General features: G+C 36.7%; 1 protein-coding gene across 1 annotated transcript; it reads right to left on the minus strand.

Annotated features, from left to right (window-relative positions):
* Nucleotides 1-1,536: 1,536 nt before the first annotated feature.
* Nucleotides 1,537-19,529, minus strand: EMP2 (epithelial membrane protein 2). The gene is made up of 5 exons (XM_053470425.1): nt 19,371-19,529; nt 6,958-7,067; nt 5,206-5,305; nt 4,377-4,523; nt 1,537-2,495 (listed from the first exon to the last, which is right to left on the minus strand). The coding sequence occupies exons 2-5, from the start codon at nt 7,033-7,035 to the stop codon at nt 2,323-2,325; spliced, it is 498 nt and encodes a 165-aa protein (XP_053326400.1). The 5' UTR covers nt 7,036-7,067; nt 19,371-19,529; the 3' UTR covers nt 1,537-2,322.
* Between the last annotated feature and the right edge of the window lie 1,334 nt (nt 19,530-20,863).

Below are 20,863 nucleotides of genomic sequence, written 5' to 3' on the forward strand. Positions count from 1 at the left end.
TTACAGTCAGAATTTTAGAGGATAAAAGGCAAATAATGATAAATTCACCACATATAATGCTGGGGCTATCAAATCAAACAATAAAAGGCCTGGATACACGAATGGACTGTAATTTCTTTTTAAAGGCTCTATTACATTTTAGCAAGATTGAACATATAAATTAATGCAAATACAGATATTATAGCAAAATGCAGGCACAATATAGCAACATTTAAAGAGGCCAAGTGGCAGTTTAAAAATAATTATATGTAATGTAAATAAAATCTCTATTACGCTATTCAATGACCTTTAGAATAAATCCTATTGTTTCTATATCGGACTTCTATAGCTTTACTTTACACATATTCAAATTAACATTAAATTAGGTTTTTCTTATGTAATGTAGCATGATGCCAAAACAAGCTCTCTGTGAAGCTCCATTTATAGCAGACCTGGGGTGCATTGAGGTTGGGTGCTGCCCGTGGCTTGATTCCGGGTAGAATGCCCAGCATGTAACTTGGTAGCCTCTGTCCTCTCTGCTGAGCACCATGGCATGATATCAAACATCTGCACTCTGTGCCAGAAGGACGCGTGACCCCAGGTAAAACTTACCATGAGGGCTGCACCCACCAGGCACAGACCTCCATAGTGTGAATGGGGCAGTTGGGAAGATCAGAGATCTCCATTATAATCGGTCCTTTGATCACCCAACGATGATCTGCCCCAGGTTTTGTGGGTATCCTACTACACCGATGTAGTACTGTAGAATACAAACAGCAACAGGACACTGATTTAAACTGTTCAAGCGTTTGTTTACTCAGCAATTAACACTTTCATGCTTAACATTGCTGCAAAATTATTACGATTGGATCTTTAAAAAAAAAAAAAAAAAAAAAAAAGCATGTTGCACTAATATAGTTAGAAACAGAATTTCACGGCAGATAAGAATCATTCTGTTCATCTAGTCTGTCCAGTTTTCCAGATGCAAAGACTCACACTTTATTCAGTCCATGGTCTCATCATAGATTCCAAGGAATAAATACTGTATTAGCCTCTACCGCTTTTACTGGGAAGCTGTTCCACTTGTCTATCACAGTAAAGCAAAATAAAAAAAATACAAAACAAAGGAACATTGATTTAAGGTGGCTATGCTTAGGGAGTATTCATTAGAATGCCCTTAAACAATCCAAAGATATTTCTTTTTAATGTAATCATTGTGAATACCCTACACAGTTTGTAGGGCACTGGCTACACTGGATGTGAAAATTGCTGTGTATGTTTCAATATGTATTGAGCTGATCTACAAGACCATTGTATCCATACCTATAAATTTGAAGTTATCAGGACAATGAATATTTCATTTTTAAATGCAAAACTTTAAACACACCAGTATCTAAGAAAGACCCACACAGTTGTGTACTTTTTTTTAAGGTTCTGAAAACATTATTTATGGATGCAACATGGGTATTTACTATATTTTAGCATACAAAATAATAACAAGTTTGAGGTTTCATCCAAATCTTACAATATAGCTTAAAAAACACAAGCAAGCTAAAATTCTAGAGTCAGCTTTTTTAATATATTTGTTTAAAAAGAAAATGTAACCATACATGTAAAACAAGATCTACTGAAATCTGCAGCAACGAATGTACAGTTTGGAATTGGAATTCTTGATTTTTATAGTTCAAATCCCTGACCACTAGACAGAGGTTGATGTTACGGGAAAAGTATTCGAGAAAATGCAATAATGCAGGTAATGTAAATGAATGAGCATGTATCCTGTCCTTCGAGCCGTTTCATTCATTCCTATGTTTTAGCAACTTAAAGCATGATCATGAACTCTATCACACTGCTTTTAACCGCTATGGGATTTATCAAAATATATATATATTGATTGGCATTTAACTAAGATAAGGGAAGTCTCTGCCAGTCCATCTGTTTGTTGAACATGTTGGTTCCCTCTGTACAAGAGGTTTACGCAAGCAATCTTCTTCTCCTACCGCAATCTAAGACTATGCCACGAATATTTTTTTTTTAAAGATATACTTCTAAAACTAAACAATATATATTTATATAAAACAAAACAAAACATAATTCAAGTTGTAAGACACCATACATGTATTGAAAAATCTTCCTGCTTTCCCATGAAGCCTGTCAGGGTGAACGTTTCAGGATACTTGTATAATGTATCAGAGTCTTTAGCTATAATGCTAAGAATACAGTACATCTTGTTTTAGGAAAACATACCTTTTACTAGAAAACCACAATAAAATGATTATATACAAAATGATTATCTGAATTTGGTTTCTGTAGCCACAGAAAGTGTCTTGCGTCGGCTATTGTTTATTTACGCTTTCTAAGTATTAGGTACATGATGCCATTGATGAAAGTGAAAGCAAAGGCGATCCACGCTAGGATGAAAGAATATCCAAAAGTGCCATTCTGAAGTTTAAGATTTGCATGAAATGTTTCATGCATAGAAGAATAGATGATGGCACCAATCAGCACACACAGACCTGGGGGGAGAAAAAGGAAGAAAAATGATGAATGTAAAAGGGCGCCAATAAATATTCTATATTATTATTTTTAAAAATGCTTCAAAGTGAAATTATATATATATATAAATGAGGGAGAGAGAGAGAGAGAGGGAGAGAGAGAGAGAGAGAGAGAGAGAGGGAGAGAGAGAGAGAGAGAGAGAGAGAGAGGAGAGGGAGAGAGAGAGAGGGGGGGGAGAGAGAGGGGGGAGAGAGAGAGAGGGGGGGGAGAGAGAGAGGGGGGAGAGAGAGAGAGAGAGGGAGGGAGAGAGAGGGGGGAGAGAGAGAAAGAGGGAGAGAGAGAGAGAAAGAGGGGGGAGAGAGAGGGGGGGGGAGAGAGAGGGGGGAGAGAATGGAATTTGAAAACCCATTGTCTTTATTTTCAAATAAAATGGACAGTAAGTGACACAAAAATTTCTAGCAGATTCTCATTCATACACCTAGCAAGCAACAATTCCAACTGTAAACTGCCAGGGATCTATACAAGGAGTAGTAGTTGGATGGGGATTAAAAAATATGTTTTTATTGAGGCATTCATAGATTGACTGTTTATCTCATCAGAATGCCAAAAGGAAGTAATCTACGCTACCGGCAAAAGAATGAATATATTGAAACAGCCATGAAAACCAAAGAAAAAAATAATTTTCCACTTTACTTTGTTACCCCTCTGACAATTGATGTATTGATGGGTTTGGGGTAAAGTCTACAATTTGGAAGTCACTATTTAAACATTTTATCTGCAGAAATTAACACTGTTTGCATTAAGAATGGAATGGTTGGCTGTACTACAAAGTCATAAGAATTAATAGAAGTAAATAAACCCATAACTGTAGTACGTTTCTCATACTCGAGATGGTTGGTATTGGATAAATATCTAGTTTAATGGGTGGTATCTGACGGCAAATTCACAACATGACAGAACAGAAGAGAATAATATATTCTTACAAGAATTAAATTACTCAGAAAAAAATGAATGCGCTATCGTCAATGCTGAAAATATTGATGGAGTGAGGCTTACGCTGAACGCCTAAATCTAATTGTTTCACATTACACAATGTGCTATATCTGCTATTTGTGTTGTTCATTGAATTAAACAGAAATACATTAAAATAGAACACTGCATTAAAGGCTTGTGTGTAAGAAGAGTGCAAACCAACATGTTGCTCAAAAAAAAAAACAAGCCTCATATCCTCTTTTAGGGATATTTATACCCTTTTCATTACTAGGATCATATTACAAGAGACGGTTTTGGAAAATATTGTCCTGTTTTCTTCTTTTAAAACCATTGTAGTTTTTGCTGTATAAAATATTTTAGGTAACTGCATATTAACCATCTGTATGTCTCCGAGCTCTGTTATCCTAGCCCAATATACCGGACTTCTTTTCATACTGCCTTGGGGTAAGTAATAGCTCAGTCTTGGTCACACAGCTGGAATATCTGACTAATGAACTTCTACGGAGGAACAGACTTTATTAACATTGCCGTAAAGAATCGGCTCAGTGTGGTATTTATCTAAACGATCACATGACTGAGAACAATGGCAGCCTCCAGATCTTCAGCTAAAGGGCGTTCATTTCAGTATATATAATCAGGTTTTTTACAATGCTAACCTACATTATCGTATTCAGCACTGGATTAGATGTACCGTCTTTAAACAATGGGTTAAATAATTTAGTAGAACTTTGATACCACTGCAGACCCATATGTGGCTTTAGAGTCCTTTGGCAGTGAATTTTTTCACCATGTTTTACCACAGGAAAACATTAAAGACAAAGAGCGCCGTTGATAACCGGACAATTTTATTTTCTGGACTCTACCAATGGTTACGTGCCCTTTTAGTACAATATGCCAATAATACTCACATGATAGTAACTGTATAACGGCAGTCAACACAAATCGTTCTCCTTGTTTAAGGCGGAAAAGTTGTAGGACAAAGCTCAAGAGTCCTATACAACAAAGGATGGTGGAAAGGACCATTGTAGCTTGGATCGCTTGAAGGGCTTGAAATCCTGCAGAAATATAGAATTATTGACACTTAAAAGAATAATGAAACCCAAACACTGCTCCTTTCATACGAAATGTCAGGAACCAAGATTTGATCCCCTAGGGTACCTCAAACCATCTTCACAGAAACAACTAAATCAAAAAAGGTCTTTGTTTAATGAAAAAATTAATTCTTCACAGATTATGCTTTAATATAAGGAATCATACTCATTAAATAAGGCTGAAAAAATGTCATATATGGAAACAGGATCTGACAGCAGATAAGAACCATTTGCTCCATACATTATGACAATTTTTCATAATAAAATCAGCTCTTGGTTTTGTCTTAGAGTTTTGCTCCTCCAGGCTATACCTATTTGATGCTCTTATACCGGTAATTTATTTTTTATATAATCAAACATACTGAAGCAATGGTTTTGCACTAAATGGAAGATAGCTCCTCCAATAAATATTGATCAACCATATATCTTCATGTATAGCAAGATCCATGAGTGCTTCGAATTATTGGTGAATATTATGTTGCTGTTTGAATGCCCCAGACACTGAACAAGCAGGAGAGCCATGAAGATATATAAAAAAAATCACTGTAAATCTGTACATGTGAAATAAGTATAATTCAATGACCTTTGGGAACACGTTAGAACAATTTTTTTTTTATTTTATTTTTTTTTATTTTTTTTTACTTACCATTGGTGTTGCTTCCAATTTCTACGCAGTCACTACTTAAGGTGTTATTTAAACAGTTTTTCCAGATGTCAACAGAAAAATCAGCTCCTACCCACCAAGCCTGAAAATAAATACAATGTAAAAAAAATAGAAAGATTTGTGCAGTGTGATAGTTATAGTTAGAAATTAAAGTAAGAAAGAATAAGTTAGGAGGATTCTAGGCAAATTGAAAAGGAAAAAAGGCTAAAGGAAAAAATGACTTTTCACAAATCTCATAGCAAAGTCATGTAAGAAGGTGCGAGTGATTGTAATCTGTTTGATGAAAAGTTGAAAACCCTGTTTGGAGCTACATGAATGGTCTAGAAACAGTGCCTTGTCCTATCAAAGAGATCAGCAATATGGAGTAACTGGTGATTTTCCATTTCTTCCAAACTGTGATAAACTATGAGGAGCATGGGTTGGGGAGGAGGCTTAAAGGCTGGACAGGCAGACATAATATGCAAGGCTGGAGGGTGAGTGTAAGGTGAAAAGGTCTTCCCGAGGGACCAACGCCATGACAGAAGAAGACGGGAGGAAAAAAAGCCTAGATTGGAGCAAGAAGGTACAAAAAATCCTGGGGGGTGGGAAAGAATACAGCGGATGGACATATACTGGGAAGATGTAGGTACAGATTTAATGATTTGCTAACTTTTCAATGGTTGGAAGGTGAGGTGTTCTGTTGATTTTTGCCAACCAGGGTCATACAATATTTCAGATTGTGTCTTCTGGTGCTCCATAAGTAGTTTTGATTTTGCAGTTAATTTTCTTTAGGCATTGGATGGCTGGTTCACAAGGGTTTTTCATTTAGAGAGGTTGACATTAGTTAGCAGTTCATAGTTCCTAGGCTGCCATAGTTTAAGATGGATGAGCAAGCCATAGGGCATCAAGTTTACATGTCATGTGTTGGACTGAGTTTTGGCCAGTTCCTTTGGTTAAGGTCTTATTGCGACATCCATTTTGTATTGGGGATGCAACTGAAGCTGCTCATTTTGGTCTTCCAGAATCTCTGATAAAGTGTATTGGGCTTCTAGGAAGGAGGAGGCAAATTCTTATTGACATAACCCTGGCTTTTTTCTAGATATGCAGTGGCCATATGTTTTTCCCCGAATGCTTTCCTTTACACTACAGGTATCTTTCTTTTTTGGTTACGGTAGTTCATGCTGGTTGGAATTGACCTTAGTCGATCAAGTTTATTCATACGGTTAATTTTTTGGGGCAAATTGTTTCCTTTATGTGTATTCAACTTTTATGATAACTCATCATATGAATTGGGTGGAGGCTAGTGAATGTTTAAAAAATTATCTTTTATTGATTTAGCGCTAATAGTTTACACAGCACACGAAACACATATTTAATGGCTATGACAAAACTAGAATCGACTAATAAAAACTAACACATTGGGTAAAAAGGGCCATGTTCACACAGGGTTTTAGGGGATGATACTAATGATCTGCTTAGGTCTTATGGGATACAATTGAAACGTAATAGGCCTGATATTTGCGATATAGGTGTTGCAAAAAAGTGTTTTGGGACACCCAGACATAATAAAAGCATATTAATACAAAGTACAATAATGCCATCAGATCAACAAGTAACAAATAATATATAAACAGATAATGTTGTTTCAAGTATTTTGAAATCTACCAAAATATACACTGCTAAAATGAAAATAGTGTTGGGGACACTGTTGTAGAAGATATGCACGTATATAGTTCAGATGTGTTGATTACTTACATTGTCTATTGTTGAGATGAACAGCAGTGCTATTGAAGTTATGTGAAAAATTATAATGAAAGCAAGTACGACCAACATTTTTAACTGCTTTCTTTAAAAGACGACAGAGTCTGAAAAAAAAGAAAACAATCAAGTGTTAGGGAAAAAAAATTACAAATAAGCAGCGAAAAGACAAATTATAGCACACACCAGATACAGTTTGAGGTTTGTGTGGACCGGCTCACCAGTAGGGTTAGGGGAATTTAGGTGGGTTAGGGAAATGTAAAAAACAGACTAGGGGTGAAAATCAGCCCCGCTACACTTTTGCCACAGGGGGTTTGTGTTTCTACACACTATACCGCTGCATCTATTGCAAATGCTGCACCGCAGGTAAGTGGACAGTGTTCTTGGTCACCAATCCATTGGACGTTCTATGGCGAATCCAGGCCTGTATCTCAGACATACAGTAGATATATTATATGTAGGGTGGAGTGAAACATTTTATATGATTAGCAAAACATAATTGGTATAAAAAGACGTGAATACATTCATATACATGTAATAGCAACTTAGTGAAAATTGGTCTTAGTGTGTCCATTGGTTATTCTACTATTATTGCTGCGAGGGCATCTAAGATACGGAGCCACACAAAATATTTCATGCCAAGGAGTTTTTTTCCGGGGCCTACTTTTCAAGTTTAGATTTTAATAAAGGGCAGCGGCATCCATAGTCTATAATACTGGGCAGCCTCTAGAAACAGACTTTTGATATTTAAACTATAGCTTTTCGAATAATGGCAATATTTTTTCCTACAATAAGCAATACACAATGTTTCCTACATTAATCTGGTGCTACACATCTGCAGTTTCCCTACAACAAAACTACATTGACTATTAAACGAAAGCTATTCCAAGTGCTAACACGAGGTGGTAGCAGAGTTTTGCTTATGAAGAAAAAAACTCCACCTCACTTTTTTCAAATATGAAGTTTCTGCTTTTTGTATTATAGCAAAAGTCAGGTAATATGCTGACCCGAGCGGTTTTACATGACGGAAAGCTACGATTACAAATACCTGTGACATTAAACAACATCATTTCCTGAGCAGGACTGAATACAGCAAGTCTTTCCAAAGCTGATTTGAATATATAGTATTCAAATCAGCTATAATATATAATACAGTATATATACACACTATATATATATATATATATATATATATATATATATATATATATATATATATATATATATATATATATATATACACAGTATATAGTGTAATATAAGTAATAATCATTTTTGATTTTGAAAGCATACAGTGTCTTCATTTACAACTTAACAAATGATATCTTCTTCACAAAAAGAATGTACTGGAAACAAAAAAACATACCTATAAACTTGTTAACGTGGGTATGGTTTGATATCCTGGTATAATCCTGTAGCTATATATAGCTTATCATCTATCTAGGCACTGTTGATCCTTATGTAATGTAAATTGCTGCACCTTGAACGTATTTATGGAGTTGGCTTTAATGTCAACAGGAGCAAAGCATTTGAGATGATTTTTAACTAAATAGTACGGTTTATGACGTCTCATTAATGAACATTCAAAAAGTTGGGAAACAAATACCTGTACTGCTCTGACAAAGCAACCTATAATGTTTAAGGAATGAGTCTGTCTTCCCTAGAGCAAAACTGTCATGACATATTTCTGAAATCACAGTTTACTCTTCAGTAGGGTCACACATGCATGCCATTTAGTTTATGCATCACCTTTCTTCCTGCCTTATTCTACAAACACTCTTCACTACAAGCTTGCCGAGCCAAACCATTCCTACACAAAATTCAGTATTAACAGTATTTAGACCTGATAAAATGACATACAAGGTGAAACTATTAACATCTCCCATAAAGCGGCCCTTTTAGAGTTATAGTTCTTAGTGTTTCAAGATTGGTTGGTAATCAAAAAAGGGACAATGGGACCATATAGAGTTCCATACAGCCCAGTCAATGAAGAATATCTATGAAAGCACTTTTGTAATACCCTTTTTTATTTTTTAGTTCTCTTACAACCCTAACAACAGCTTCTTGAGGTTCTCTCTGTGTTCTTGAACAATATTTCTCCACCACCCAAAGATGGTCAATGTAATTATAGTATTTATCATCCTTTCCTCAGCCAGCCAAGGCCCAACGGCAGTTAAGAAGTTTTTAAGGTACCGTTACTCCTGGTGGTTGTGGAATTGCAGGGGAAAGGGGATTTTTTTTTATCACAGCTGCTGTTTTGCTATAGGCTAAATGGAATATGGAATATCTTTAGGAATATTTATTTTGGATCCTTATGGGTACCAGTGAGATTTGCATGGCAAACACATTTCATCCTTATGATTGTTAATTTGTGAGATTTTCTTCTACAACCCTACAGTATAACCTTCCTTCTTATACTAAGGAAAAATAAGTACCGACGTATTATACAAACATAGATGCAGGCTGAGCCCTATGATAATTTACATACTATTCTAGCAATGCCCCCCACCCATTTGAATTTGCTCCGATACCCAGCTTCTGGGGTAAAGTATGGAACCAAAGAACTTACTCAACAATAATCCTCTATGCACATTTCCCATCTTTAAACTTTTGTTTCTTTCTGCTTCTAAATCTCTGCTTTATTCCTTTTTTCTTTCATTCATTCATTTTCTCATTGTTAACGTATTTAACCTGATCTATCTCTTTCTAAAGCAGATGACCCTGGAGCTGAAAACGGTAGTTAAAAGGAAATATGCTGCTATAAAAATGCCACTGAATCACCAAAGAGAAAGTTTTAGGATTTCGTTACATGAGATATAAAGAATTATTTGGCCAGAAGGGACACTGCCTCATTCATAAAAGGCTTGTATTAAATTTCAAACGTAATTATTGTTACACAAGCACCAAATATCTACTATGAGTTAGTAAGCATGTGAATCGCCGCAAGGTTGGAATGTCATTCAGAGAAGGAATTAAAACTTTGTGACAAGCTATAGAAAGGACAGCCAACCATTGCCCCCAAGCTCTTATTTAACTACAACCTCTATCATCCAGACCATACTGTAAGCAAATGGCTACATTCTGTAAAAAGGTGAAGGGACATGGATGCGAACACCGTTCTAGATAACATTTTTATAGAGACAGAAAACGTAAACAGTGCATTTGTATCAAAAGTATACAAAATATACAAGAGAGAGTGTGAGAATGTGAGAGTGAGAGAGTATGAGAGAGAGTATTGTGTGCAATTCTGGGGATCCCATTCCCAGAAGGATATGTATGCATTTTGGTGAGAGTTCAGAAGAGGGCTACAAAAATGATGAATGGTTTGCAGGATAAAAATGATAAAGAAAGCCTAATCGATCTTTATATCTTGGAGGAAAGAAGACAGGGGAGATGTAATAAATCCCATTAAGTATTTAAAAGGTTAAATAAATCTATAAAAAAATCTAAAAAATACCCGATACAGTCTCAGATACTCTGAGATACAAGCTGAGCTGTCAGTTTGGGGGGATACTTATTTAATTTAAGTAAATAGACTGAATACATTATTTAGCCAAATTAACTATTTAAATGGTACTGTCTCTTTAATGTGAAGAAAAAGGCGAGGTACTCCGCTGTCTAATTTTATTATATGTGAGAAAATATTTTATACACCTATAACAATAGCATTAAAAAAAAGCCTCAGGATATTGCAAATCCGGTTCTACTACCTGCTCAGTAAAGGTGAAGCATAAAGTTTTGTTGCATTTGTCTTGGATTGCAGAATAAACCTGCCAAACGTTTCTGTTTACGGAATGCCAAAACGCCAGGTTTAATCAAAGATAATGCTCAGTCTTGGACATGTTATGTATATTTATATGTGTAGCTATATCACGATGTCCTATGCAGGAAAAAATCTGATTTATGTTTCCAAGAATATTTTACAGGCTTTAAGTTATAGTTAGAATGAATTTTGACGTATCACTTTAATGGGCTTTGTTTTCATCTTAAGTAAATGTTTCAATTTGCTTTATGGAGAACACCTACTAAAAGCGTTTCCAAGGATTAAAAGGAGCTCAAGCAAGCAGGTACGTTACACAAAACAGCTAAAGAGACACTCAAGTCTTAATAGGATATGTATGATGATATAGGAAAGCTGTGTGGCCCATTTAAATGTTCCTGGTGTCCCTTTTAGCAAATGCATTCTGTAGAATCCCCCCCCCCATCTGTATTTGCCCCTTTCCTCACCACTCAAATATTCTATTCAGACCTCTATACTCCCATTAATTCCAATGCTTCAAGCAGCCAATCAGCAACAAGAATCGTAGGACTACTGTGGAGAAGGGCAACTGCAGTCCCACGCTTCTACCGCAGGTAAGTGCTCTAAAGTTGTAGACAATCCTTAAAGTTATGAAAGTACCCACAAACAGCACCCGAATTAGGACTTTTTCCCATGTAAGAAAAAAATAAGTTGCAAATAAGAGATTTTTTTCTCCTCTGCAAATATTTACCATGGGGAACGTCAATGACAATACATCTAATGCTGCATTTCTGACTACTGGGCTTCTTTACATGCTTCGATCATGAATTTCCATCATAAATCAATCAAATAAAAGTACACAACGCCTATTTGATTACATAAGGCTCACTTACTATTATTGGGATTCGAGTTAATAAATGGAGCGTAGTGCTGCTAGTAAGATACCTACATTATGAAGCCACTCAAACAGAATGTTGCAAAAGAAGCAGACACCCTTTTTCTAATTACAGTTTGTATTTACTGTATCGCTGGTTATCTGAAACTGGTGAGAGAAATCTTACTTTACCGGTAAATTCTGAGTGAAATAAACCAGGCTTAAGTTCATCACTAATTGCACTGGTGGCTCCTGCCCTGTGCGTTGTCATCTAATGGTGCAGTTCCAACTAGACGTTTTCCCCAAACTTTTTTCAATTGTTAAATTATGTCCTAAACTTCTATACAATTTAAGTAAACATATTACTGTTTAAATAAACTCATTACCAGGGAGGCTTAATTTGTTCCCTCTGCACTTCTCTGCCATCACAGAAAGGGGTTTCCTTGAAGGTCTTCTAGTTTAAAGGGAACTGGAAGAGGTTGTCGGAGGTCAGACCACTGTGATGTAATACATAGAGGAGGGCTTTGGAATAACGATCGGACCCAACTCTGGTATCTCAATACATCTTTTTAATACAGTTTTTAAATGACGGGTATCATTGAGGAGAAAAATAAAATGACTGTTTTCTTTTACATCTCTTTAGATGATGCAGTACTTATCTGATGATATTTTATGAGCCAATCTAGTTGGGACAGCATCTTTAAACTCAATCTGCTTCCATCCAGGACAATGACACCAAAACCACTTTATTATAAAAGGAACAGTAATATAAAAAATATACTGAAAGCACTGTATGTTTTTTTATATATTTTACAATACATTGTAAAAGAAGCTACAGCTCTACTACTACTGCCGCTATTACTAACAGAAAAGGAGAAAAAAAGGATATGTATATTCATAGGCAAAAGTGATAAATGGATAACACTGAGTAAATACATGTGTGGTTCTAAAACATAATAAACATATAAACTACTACAGCACAATTATTGGTGATAAATAAAATTATGGGGGAAAATATCTTAATGTAAAGTTTTCCAAATTGCTCATTATTCACATTATAGATGTCCAAACCGTTCTTCATCTAGTGATATTGTACAATATCTCAATACAGCTTTAGATTATCAAAGTAACACCCTGTAACATATCGTACATATAATCACATGACGAGACAAGACGTTATGATATACAACGCTATTAAAAAAACACCATGTCTGATGCGCGGAGCTGCCTAACCTGAGATTTCATTAGCAACTCATTTTAGCGAACCAAGCTCACATATGGCATCTTTCAGAAATAACATTATTAACTGGCATAACACATACGTTTAAGATGATGTTCCACTTATTGTATTACACTGTTGAAGATTTAATAATTAAAAAAAAAAATTGAAATGGCAACATTAAACATTAAAATTAAATAATTATTCTGAGATGGAATTTAACAGTACTAGAGACAGTGCGTCTAATGCTGCTTTCTGTTTTCTGTTTAATTAAATAGAGTAGGTACAGCACCTTTAACGTGCAATTATTATAGTTATAAAGGTTAACAGTTCTTGATTGCATCCTAGTCTGGCAAGCACCTTCCATATGTTCCAATATGTTATTACACTGAGTCACCCATAATTATAAGAGGCACTGATTTCAAAACATTGCAAATTCAAGTCTGTTCACAAATGGAGACAAGGAGAAGACTATTTCAAAAAGTGCCTTTTAAATGGCCCGCTTACCACCCTAAACAGCCTCGCCCAATAATGAATGCATATTTAAGCACTAAACAGAATTATCTTTGTGAAACACTATCTGTGAGGGCAATATACATAAACAAGGTCATCCCTGCTTCGATGCGTCTAAGGGGGCCAGAAAAGGAAAGATTCATCGGGAGTGGATTGTTAGGGACAGGCAAGAGAGATTAGGAGGGACTGTTGCGAATGCCTTGTTGAAGAGCAAAGAGTTTAGGTTCCACCTGAATGTGCGGAGGTTTTTCTTGGTAAGCGGGAGGGCATTCTGGAGCCATGCACCTAGCAAAGAGGGTAAACATTCACCTTGCTGAGGAGAAGCAGAGACCTCTTTGTCCGGGCCAATAACGAAACATACACAGGACTGTATAGGGTTCTTTTTTGGCTTTGATGAAGACCTTTTGGTCAAAACATTTGTATTCAAGCCTTTTTCTCTTTCTTTCACTGGGGTATGCATGGTTTTTCTTTTTATGGCAGGGGTGTCCAACGTGCGGCCCTCCAGCTGCTGCAGAACTACCTCTCCCATACTCCTCAGCCAGCCCCTTAGCTGAAAGAGCATTATGGGAGATGTAGTCCTGCAGCAGCTGGAGGGCCGCAGGTAGGACACCCCTGGTTTATGGGATCAAGCCCCCATACCCACTATATATTTATGCTTTATACTTGTATCCCAGAGTTTAAAACACTAATTTTCCTACTTTGTCTGACCTCTGTGTTTTTTTTACATAGACAAGTTATCTCACATTCAAAGATGGGTCACTGTGATTTTTTTTACAGTATACCATTGGAAGTGTTAGTCGAAAATATTGCAATATATAATTTCCCAATACTTAAAATTAAAATGTAAAGCCAGGAAAGTTCCCTGGTTACCAAGATTACTGTAACAAATAGGGAAGGAAAAAGGTCCCCCCTTCTGATATATATTCTTACAAAATTCTGTTGATATTTGTCTTACCTACTGTATACAGTATGTGCCAGCAATTTCTGAAGTTACATTTGTCTTTAATGCCACTTGATCTTGGTGCCTCAGTGTTCCTTCTGACCTTTTGTTTTGCAGTAACTAGTCTTGGATATTCTAAAAATGCACCACCACATTTTCTAGAGTTTTCTCTAATTTGAACTAAATGCCACGCTCATGACTGGCAAATTACTTATGAAAGAGTTGTTTGTATCAATCTTTGTCTTTGTGCCACGGACATTTTCCACCCAATTTCTTTTACAACCTTAAATGATGGTCACGCATTTCAAAACGTCAACATTCAATAGTGGTAGAAATCTGGATTAAGTACGTTTGGAACCAATACTTGTATTGTGCCTCCATAGCAGGCCTCACAAGGGAGTTACTGTCTATGGATGCTTACATCTACTAAGTAGTACATCAGCCATGCGCTCTGTTCAACACATGATATATAAAAAGCAAATTAAAAAATTAGGGCTTCAGGATATCACTTTATATCACGTGCCCCACGCAATGCCTTTTTATTAGCTAGAGGCTATAACCAGCCCGCTGGGGTGACCATGTCACACTGGACCTGTCGCCCTAGGCATAGTTGGGCTACACCAGGATATGTCCATGGGTACATCAACATAACAGTTATGTTAGCAGTATGTGGTGGACTGACTAGTCAACGTGACTGTGGATACTGCAGGAGTTACCAATATCTCTATTTTGGCAGGCTGTATATATGTTCTCTTTGCCTTCTTCAATTTTAGAAGGCCTTCCTAAGTGGGGTCACTTGGGTATGCTTTGCTTTAGTCTAATCCATAGCATAAGTATGTAAACTATGAGAGATTACATTTAACACGCTTCCTATATACTGGGAACCAACTGCTGTCAGAACTGATGAGCAATGAGATGGAGCAATGGCAAAGGATTTGAATCCTTGTTAAATGGCATGGGACTGCCACCCAAGTCATCCTTGTCTATAATAGGTCACTGAACATTTATCCAGAGCAATTCTTGAAAAGTGCAGTGTTTCGCTATCCAGGGTTTGTATTTTGGACACTTTGGTCCTGGTGCTGCCCCATAAAACAAAGTTCATAGGATCATGAGAACCTAGAGGACTGACCCATCTTTTACCACCGGCTACCATAGAACTGTGGATCTATCTTTGAATATAGTTAAATGCTTCCATCTCATATCCCGAAAAAAAGTGGAATAATTTACTTTTAAGCTACTCCGTTTCAAATTCCTATGATGTAACATCTGCTTTTACTAAAGACACAGCATTAACTTTTCCCTTCATTTCCCATGATTCCTCGGTCAAGAACACGTTGGAATTCTGTTATCACACCCAGGAATAACAGACACCAATGATTTTTTTTTCACAACTTCTGCAAAGTTGTCCCCAGAATATCCGAGGGCAGAGGAGAAATTTAAAACATGTCAAATAGCGCAAAGGGCAACTCCCACATGCAACACAACAGAAAAATATGGTATTTTTACACTGGTACTCAAAAGAGCGCGCCAGTCCTATTTTCATGTCAAATGCACTTTGGATTTAATTTGCATTTGGCTCCAGTGTATCTTAGTGCATGCAAATCGGGCCAGGCATTGTTACGTGACTGGACTTCGAAAATGAGAAGTATCTGCTTCAGCAACTTGACTGGGAGCGCTGTTAAGCAAGAGTAACATTTTCATACAAATTAGATTTACAGATGTCTATTTGACATAACTATCTATAAACACATAATCTGTCATCACAGGTCTATTCAAAAGTCTAGTCCCCAAGTTGCATTTTCACTGCATTTACATTGGAGCATGTATTCTATACCCACTGCAGTTAGAAGACTAATTTTCTGTCTCGTTGAAGCCCTCACATGGCTGTCACATGTATGTCAACAAACCATGAGCGTTTAGATAGCATTCGTGTGATTAGATGCAGCTTCTCCCATTGAACTCAATGGGAGCTCAGTATGCACTGGCTAGAATAAGAGTTCTACTGTTGTACAAGGGACACTGACCATGGCGAGGGAGGAAGCTGGGGGCCCTTCCCTTGGACAGATCTAGGTTGGCTCCAAAAGGTAGATACATCATCACTGTACATTATAATTAATATGCCAGGCCTTATTTTCAGTCCAAGTTCAATACTGCATGCATGCATAGTATGGCTGCTGTCTCTGTATCTTACAATAATGAGCTAACAATAGCTATAGCCTTCAAGGTTTAGGCCATATACCATCATGCCTAGTAAAACGTCATAAATATATCCCGAAGCTGAAGTCAAATATCATTCATAATGCACAGTAATCAAAGTCCAGTAAAATTAGTCAAAATATTCTTATGCATCGCAAGATAATGTTAGCAGTCAGTCCAATGTATGGAGGTAATTTCCCTTTAAATGAACATTACAACGTATCTAAATGTATTTAAGGTAGTATAATTGTGTACAGTTTTTTATTCTAGTAACAATGTTTTCAATAAAATACATTCAAGGTGCTATTGCAGTTAAACCAAACTCTGTACTCCACTAAGCAAATACACTTTAAGCAAATACACTTTAGCAAAACTATCGTTTTATTCTTTCTGCTCAAGGTTTAATCACATAAGAAACTTCGAAGTGTTTGAGAAGCTTGCACAGATTGCATGGACCTATCACCGCCGGATTTCGTCACATGACAATTAAGTGCTCGATGCCGGGTTGCTTTTGGGGAAAGGTTTAGTTGTACTAGAAAGGTAGATTCCAATGGTGTATTTAGTTGCAAATATGTTCGATTCAGAGGAGTAGATAAAAAAAACAGCACACGAGTACATCGTACAGAGCAAGCTCAAAAGAGCTCCAGCCATAAATCCAAAGAACCATATTTCTGAGCAACATCTTGATTGTGACTGTTCCTCATATGTTACAAAGTTCCTACCACCATATTCAACAACTACATACTTTGTCTCAGTTTGTAGTTTCTATGGAGTTTCTGAATTTGACATTGAATCATGTAATTCAACAGCAGATAAGAACCCATCAGCCCATCTAGTCTGCCCATTTTTCCTGATGTAAGGACTCAGACCTTTTTCAGTCCTTAGTCTTGTCTTAGATTGAGGATAGCCATATGTTTGTACTACTTGCGTTGGAAGACTGGTTATATGTTACCCTCTCAGTAAAGTCTTCCTTCCTGAACTTTGTTAAAACCCGTTAAGTATTGAAATGTTCTTCCATATCTCTTCTTTCCTCCGAGCTATACATATTGGGAACCCCTGGTAGCATCCTATCTACTGTTGCCATCGTTATTGGATGTTATCACCAACCATTGATCATGTTTAGTGAGGGTTCACAAAGTATAGTAAGGTGATGTTACTATCTTGATGTTACTATCGACTTCAAGGCCCATGAATTGCAATTCAGAAAATGTCTACTTGGCAGTTACCAACAATATATCGAATTCTACCCCCATCCCAAAGTCTCTGTATGTTTGATAACCTTTCTGGGATGAATGAATAGTATAAGGTGCTCCCTAAAATACTATCAAAACTATTATTCCATGTTTTTATTATTCATTATTCGCTTATTACATATCTGTTCTAATGTATTATTGTGCCTGTTGCATATTTTAACAAAGACTAGAAGAGAACACACAATGGTCGGAATGCTTTGTACATGAATGAAGTTTTCACCCATTCCAAGTATTTCTTGACTTGTCTGGACAGGAGTACATAGTGAAAACGTGTCCTAATAAACCTACCGAACAAGAAAAACTTTTTTAAGCGGTACACCACAAATCATGATCCCTTTTACTGCAATATTAATCAAAGGCAGTATGTGGCCTTTTCATAAATGTTGGATCATTCATCTGTTTACAGACCCAGTACAGATCCGTCCATTTACATGAATATAATTCATTCCCAAAGCGAGCAAAGTATTAAATGCACAATAGAAATTTTGTTAGCCAGCCAAGAAAAGTCTTAATGTCAATATTCTAGGCCCTTGATGTGATCCACGTGAAGCACTCATAACTTAGAACTATTGTTTCATCTGTACCATTGTGATTATATACATGTTTCTAGTTATTTACTCAGTTCCTACAAACGTATACCTTTTCTTGCAAGTCCTCAAAACGCATTTATCGATAAAATATGAACTTATGTTAATTTCAAGACATAGTTTATGATTAAAAAAATATTTAAATTATTATGAACAAAATATCACCCTTTTCAACACATTTGATTTTAAAACATCTAGGACCAATTTCCAAGTATATTATTTTTATTTTGTACAATAAAGGGTTTAAAACATTAAAAAATAAAACCTATTTATTTCCACTAGGGGGTATGAGAGCTTCAAAAAAATATCCCTCTTAACTGCCATACTGAGGATTAAAGAGGGCTATCATAACATTTGTAGAAATGATTTTTGTTAATGATATAAATTGCGCAGTAACACAGTTTCATAAGACTGTTTCTAGTGATGCAGTTCAGGGCGGAATGAGTTAAAAAAAAAAAAAAAAAAAACTTAAGAATTTCTCTACAATCTACAGGTTTAAGGTACAGTGACCAAAAATCATCCTAAGGCACATTCTTCATCAGGGAGACGCCCCACCCTGGGGGATCTTAAAATATAGGTGAGCACTTGTTCTACAACTGATTAAGTTTTGGACTAAGTGGGTGGGGGTGGTGGTAGAAAGGTGCCTTTGAAAATATGATGATCACATCAATTTTAAATAAGTGCATGCAATATACAGTATGTAATAATATATATATATTAGATATACACACATACAGTGTTTTTCATGTTAATGTGTCCCTGATTTGCTACAGACCTGCAGGAGCAGTCAAGATCACTGAAGAATGTGAAGATTTTTGACTAAAGACACACATGGTATATTGTGAAGAACAACTCATATACTATACTTCCCAAGATCAATGCTGTAGCACTTGCCATCAATATTTACACACAAAAAAAGTAATTTCTCCATCTAAAAAATATATATTTAACCCTTAGAGGACAGGATGGGTGAACACACTCCCCTAATGCTAAAATCACATTGGCTTTTGAAGTGCACAGGGAACCCAAAGCAAGCCAGAACTTCATCATCTGTCCTTCTAGTAGGTGTGAAAGCTCAGAGGTACTTACCTGTAAGTTAAAGCTGACGGTGAGTAAGGCTAGGGTCCCAGAAAAGGCAGAGTATAAGGGAGGACAGATGGGGAGAAAGTACTGCTGCTCTGCCCTATGAATCTGGATCTTGTTTTGAAACTCTGCCTCACACCACCCAATTCCCTCCCCTTCTCTCCCTTGCCTGGATGATGAGGTCACAAGCAAACTGGGTGTGGAAAAATAGAGATACTACACTGAACTATATAAAGCAAGTTTTTAAACAGAAGGAAAAATGATCCCTTCCAGCATCCCCCACCCCAGCAGGTTTCAAATTCAAAAAATGCACTCAGACCTGCTAAGGTGTGGGATCCCTGTGTATCCCTATGTGATGCCACTCCCCACTCCCTACTGCTCACTCCCCACTCCCCACTGCTCACTGCTCACTGCTCACTGCTCACTGCTCACTCCCACTCCCACTCCCACTCCCCACCGGAGCAAAGGAAAACTAAAAGACCCAATCTCATCAGAAGTGTGGATCTGGTTTTATTTAAAACTTGGCACCGACAAAGAGATGCATTCACTACCTTTCCATACCTGGAGGTGTGTCCCATAGAAAGAAGAATTCAGCTTTTCTCCCTTAAAAAGAAACAGGGCATTACATGGAGCTGAGACAAATATTGCTGCCAATGTTGTTCCACGTGTCACAGGGTAATTAACCCCTAAAGTACATCAGCATTTTTGCTATGGAGTTTTTTTTCTCTTTCCCACCGAATATGTATAAATATGTACATTGTATGATGTTTGTTTTTAAAAGTTCTTAATTTGTTACACTGTATTCCAAGCAAGGAGTAAGCGCACACCCATCAAATATTCTGAAGATATGTGCTTTAAAATAATATTTGGTGGCTGAGCACTGATTCCTTGCTATATATATATATATATATTCTTTTTGCATAAATCAAGAACAACATGGGTTACTCTGACAATAATGATGCCACATATAATGTTTTTTTTAGAATGAATACAATGTAACAAGGAAGAACTTACAAAAAAATCATACATCATACATTGTATACAACTAAAATAAAAAAAAAATAAAAAATGCTTAAAATAGATGAATTTATCAACTGTCCTTGGCATTCACAGGGAAATATTACAAGGTGCGCTTTTCGCAAGCCTTAATAACGCTCACATATTCAAAAAAATATGACATGTTTAGAAAGCAAAGACCGCACCAATATAATCTCAATGTCAACATACCCCTACAGGCCCTGCCTGGCCATCTGGCACACCGAGCAAATGTCTGGTGGCCCAATGGCTGACAGCACCAGCTGTTTTTTTGACACTCCTGGGTTAGTGGGATTGAAAAGGTTTTGGGTTTTTTGAGGAAATGATTTGAAAACTGCCTTTCATTACACACTAAAGGGTAAACACTTTTTGGCATGATACTACTTCTGGTCTTGCTATGTGTGAAGGAGGTATGAGGATGTGGTAGAGTAGAAGTGTGATTCTGTATTTGTAGGAGTGTGTAT

Source organism: Spea bombifrons, chromosome 7 (genome assembly GCF_027358695.1).
Source record: "Spea bombifrons isolate aSpeBom1 chromosome 7, aSpeBom1.2.pri, whole genome shotgun sequence".
In the NCBI taxonomy this organism is placed as follows: Eukaryota; Metazoa; Chordata; class Amphibia; order Anura; family Pelobatidae; genus Spea; species Spea bombifrons.

Coding starts and splice junctions, on each gene's coding strand:
- EMP2 (XM_053470425.1), bottom strand. CDS start 7,035: ATGTTGGTCGTACTTGCTTTCATTATAATTTTTCACATAACTTCAATA. Junction 4,524..5,205: donor AATTGGAAGCAACACCAATG/GTAAGTAAAAAA, acceptor ATATTTCTGCAG/GATTTCAAGCCCTTCAAGCG. Junction 2,496..4,376: donor CGTTATACAGTTACTATCAT/GTGAGTATTATT, acceptor TTCTCCCCCCAG/GTCTGTGTGTGCTGATTGGT.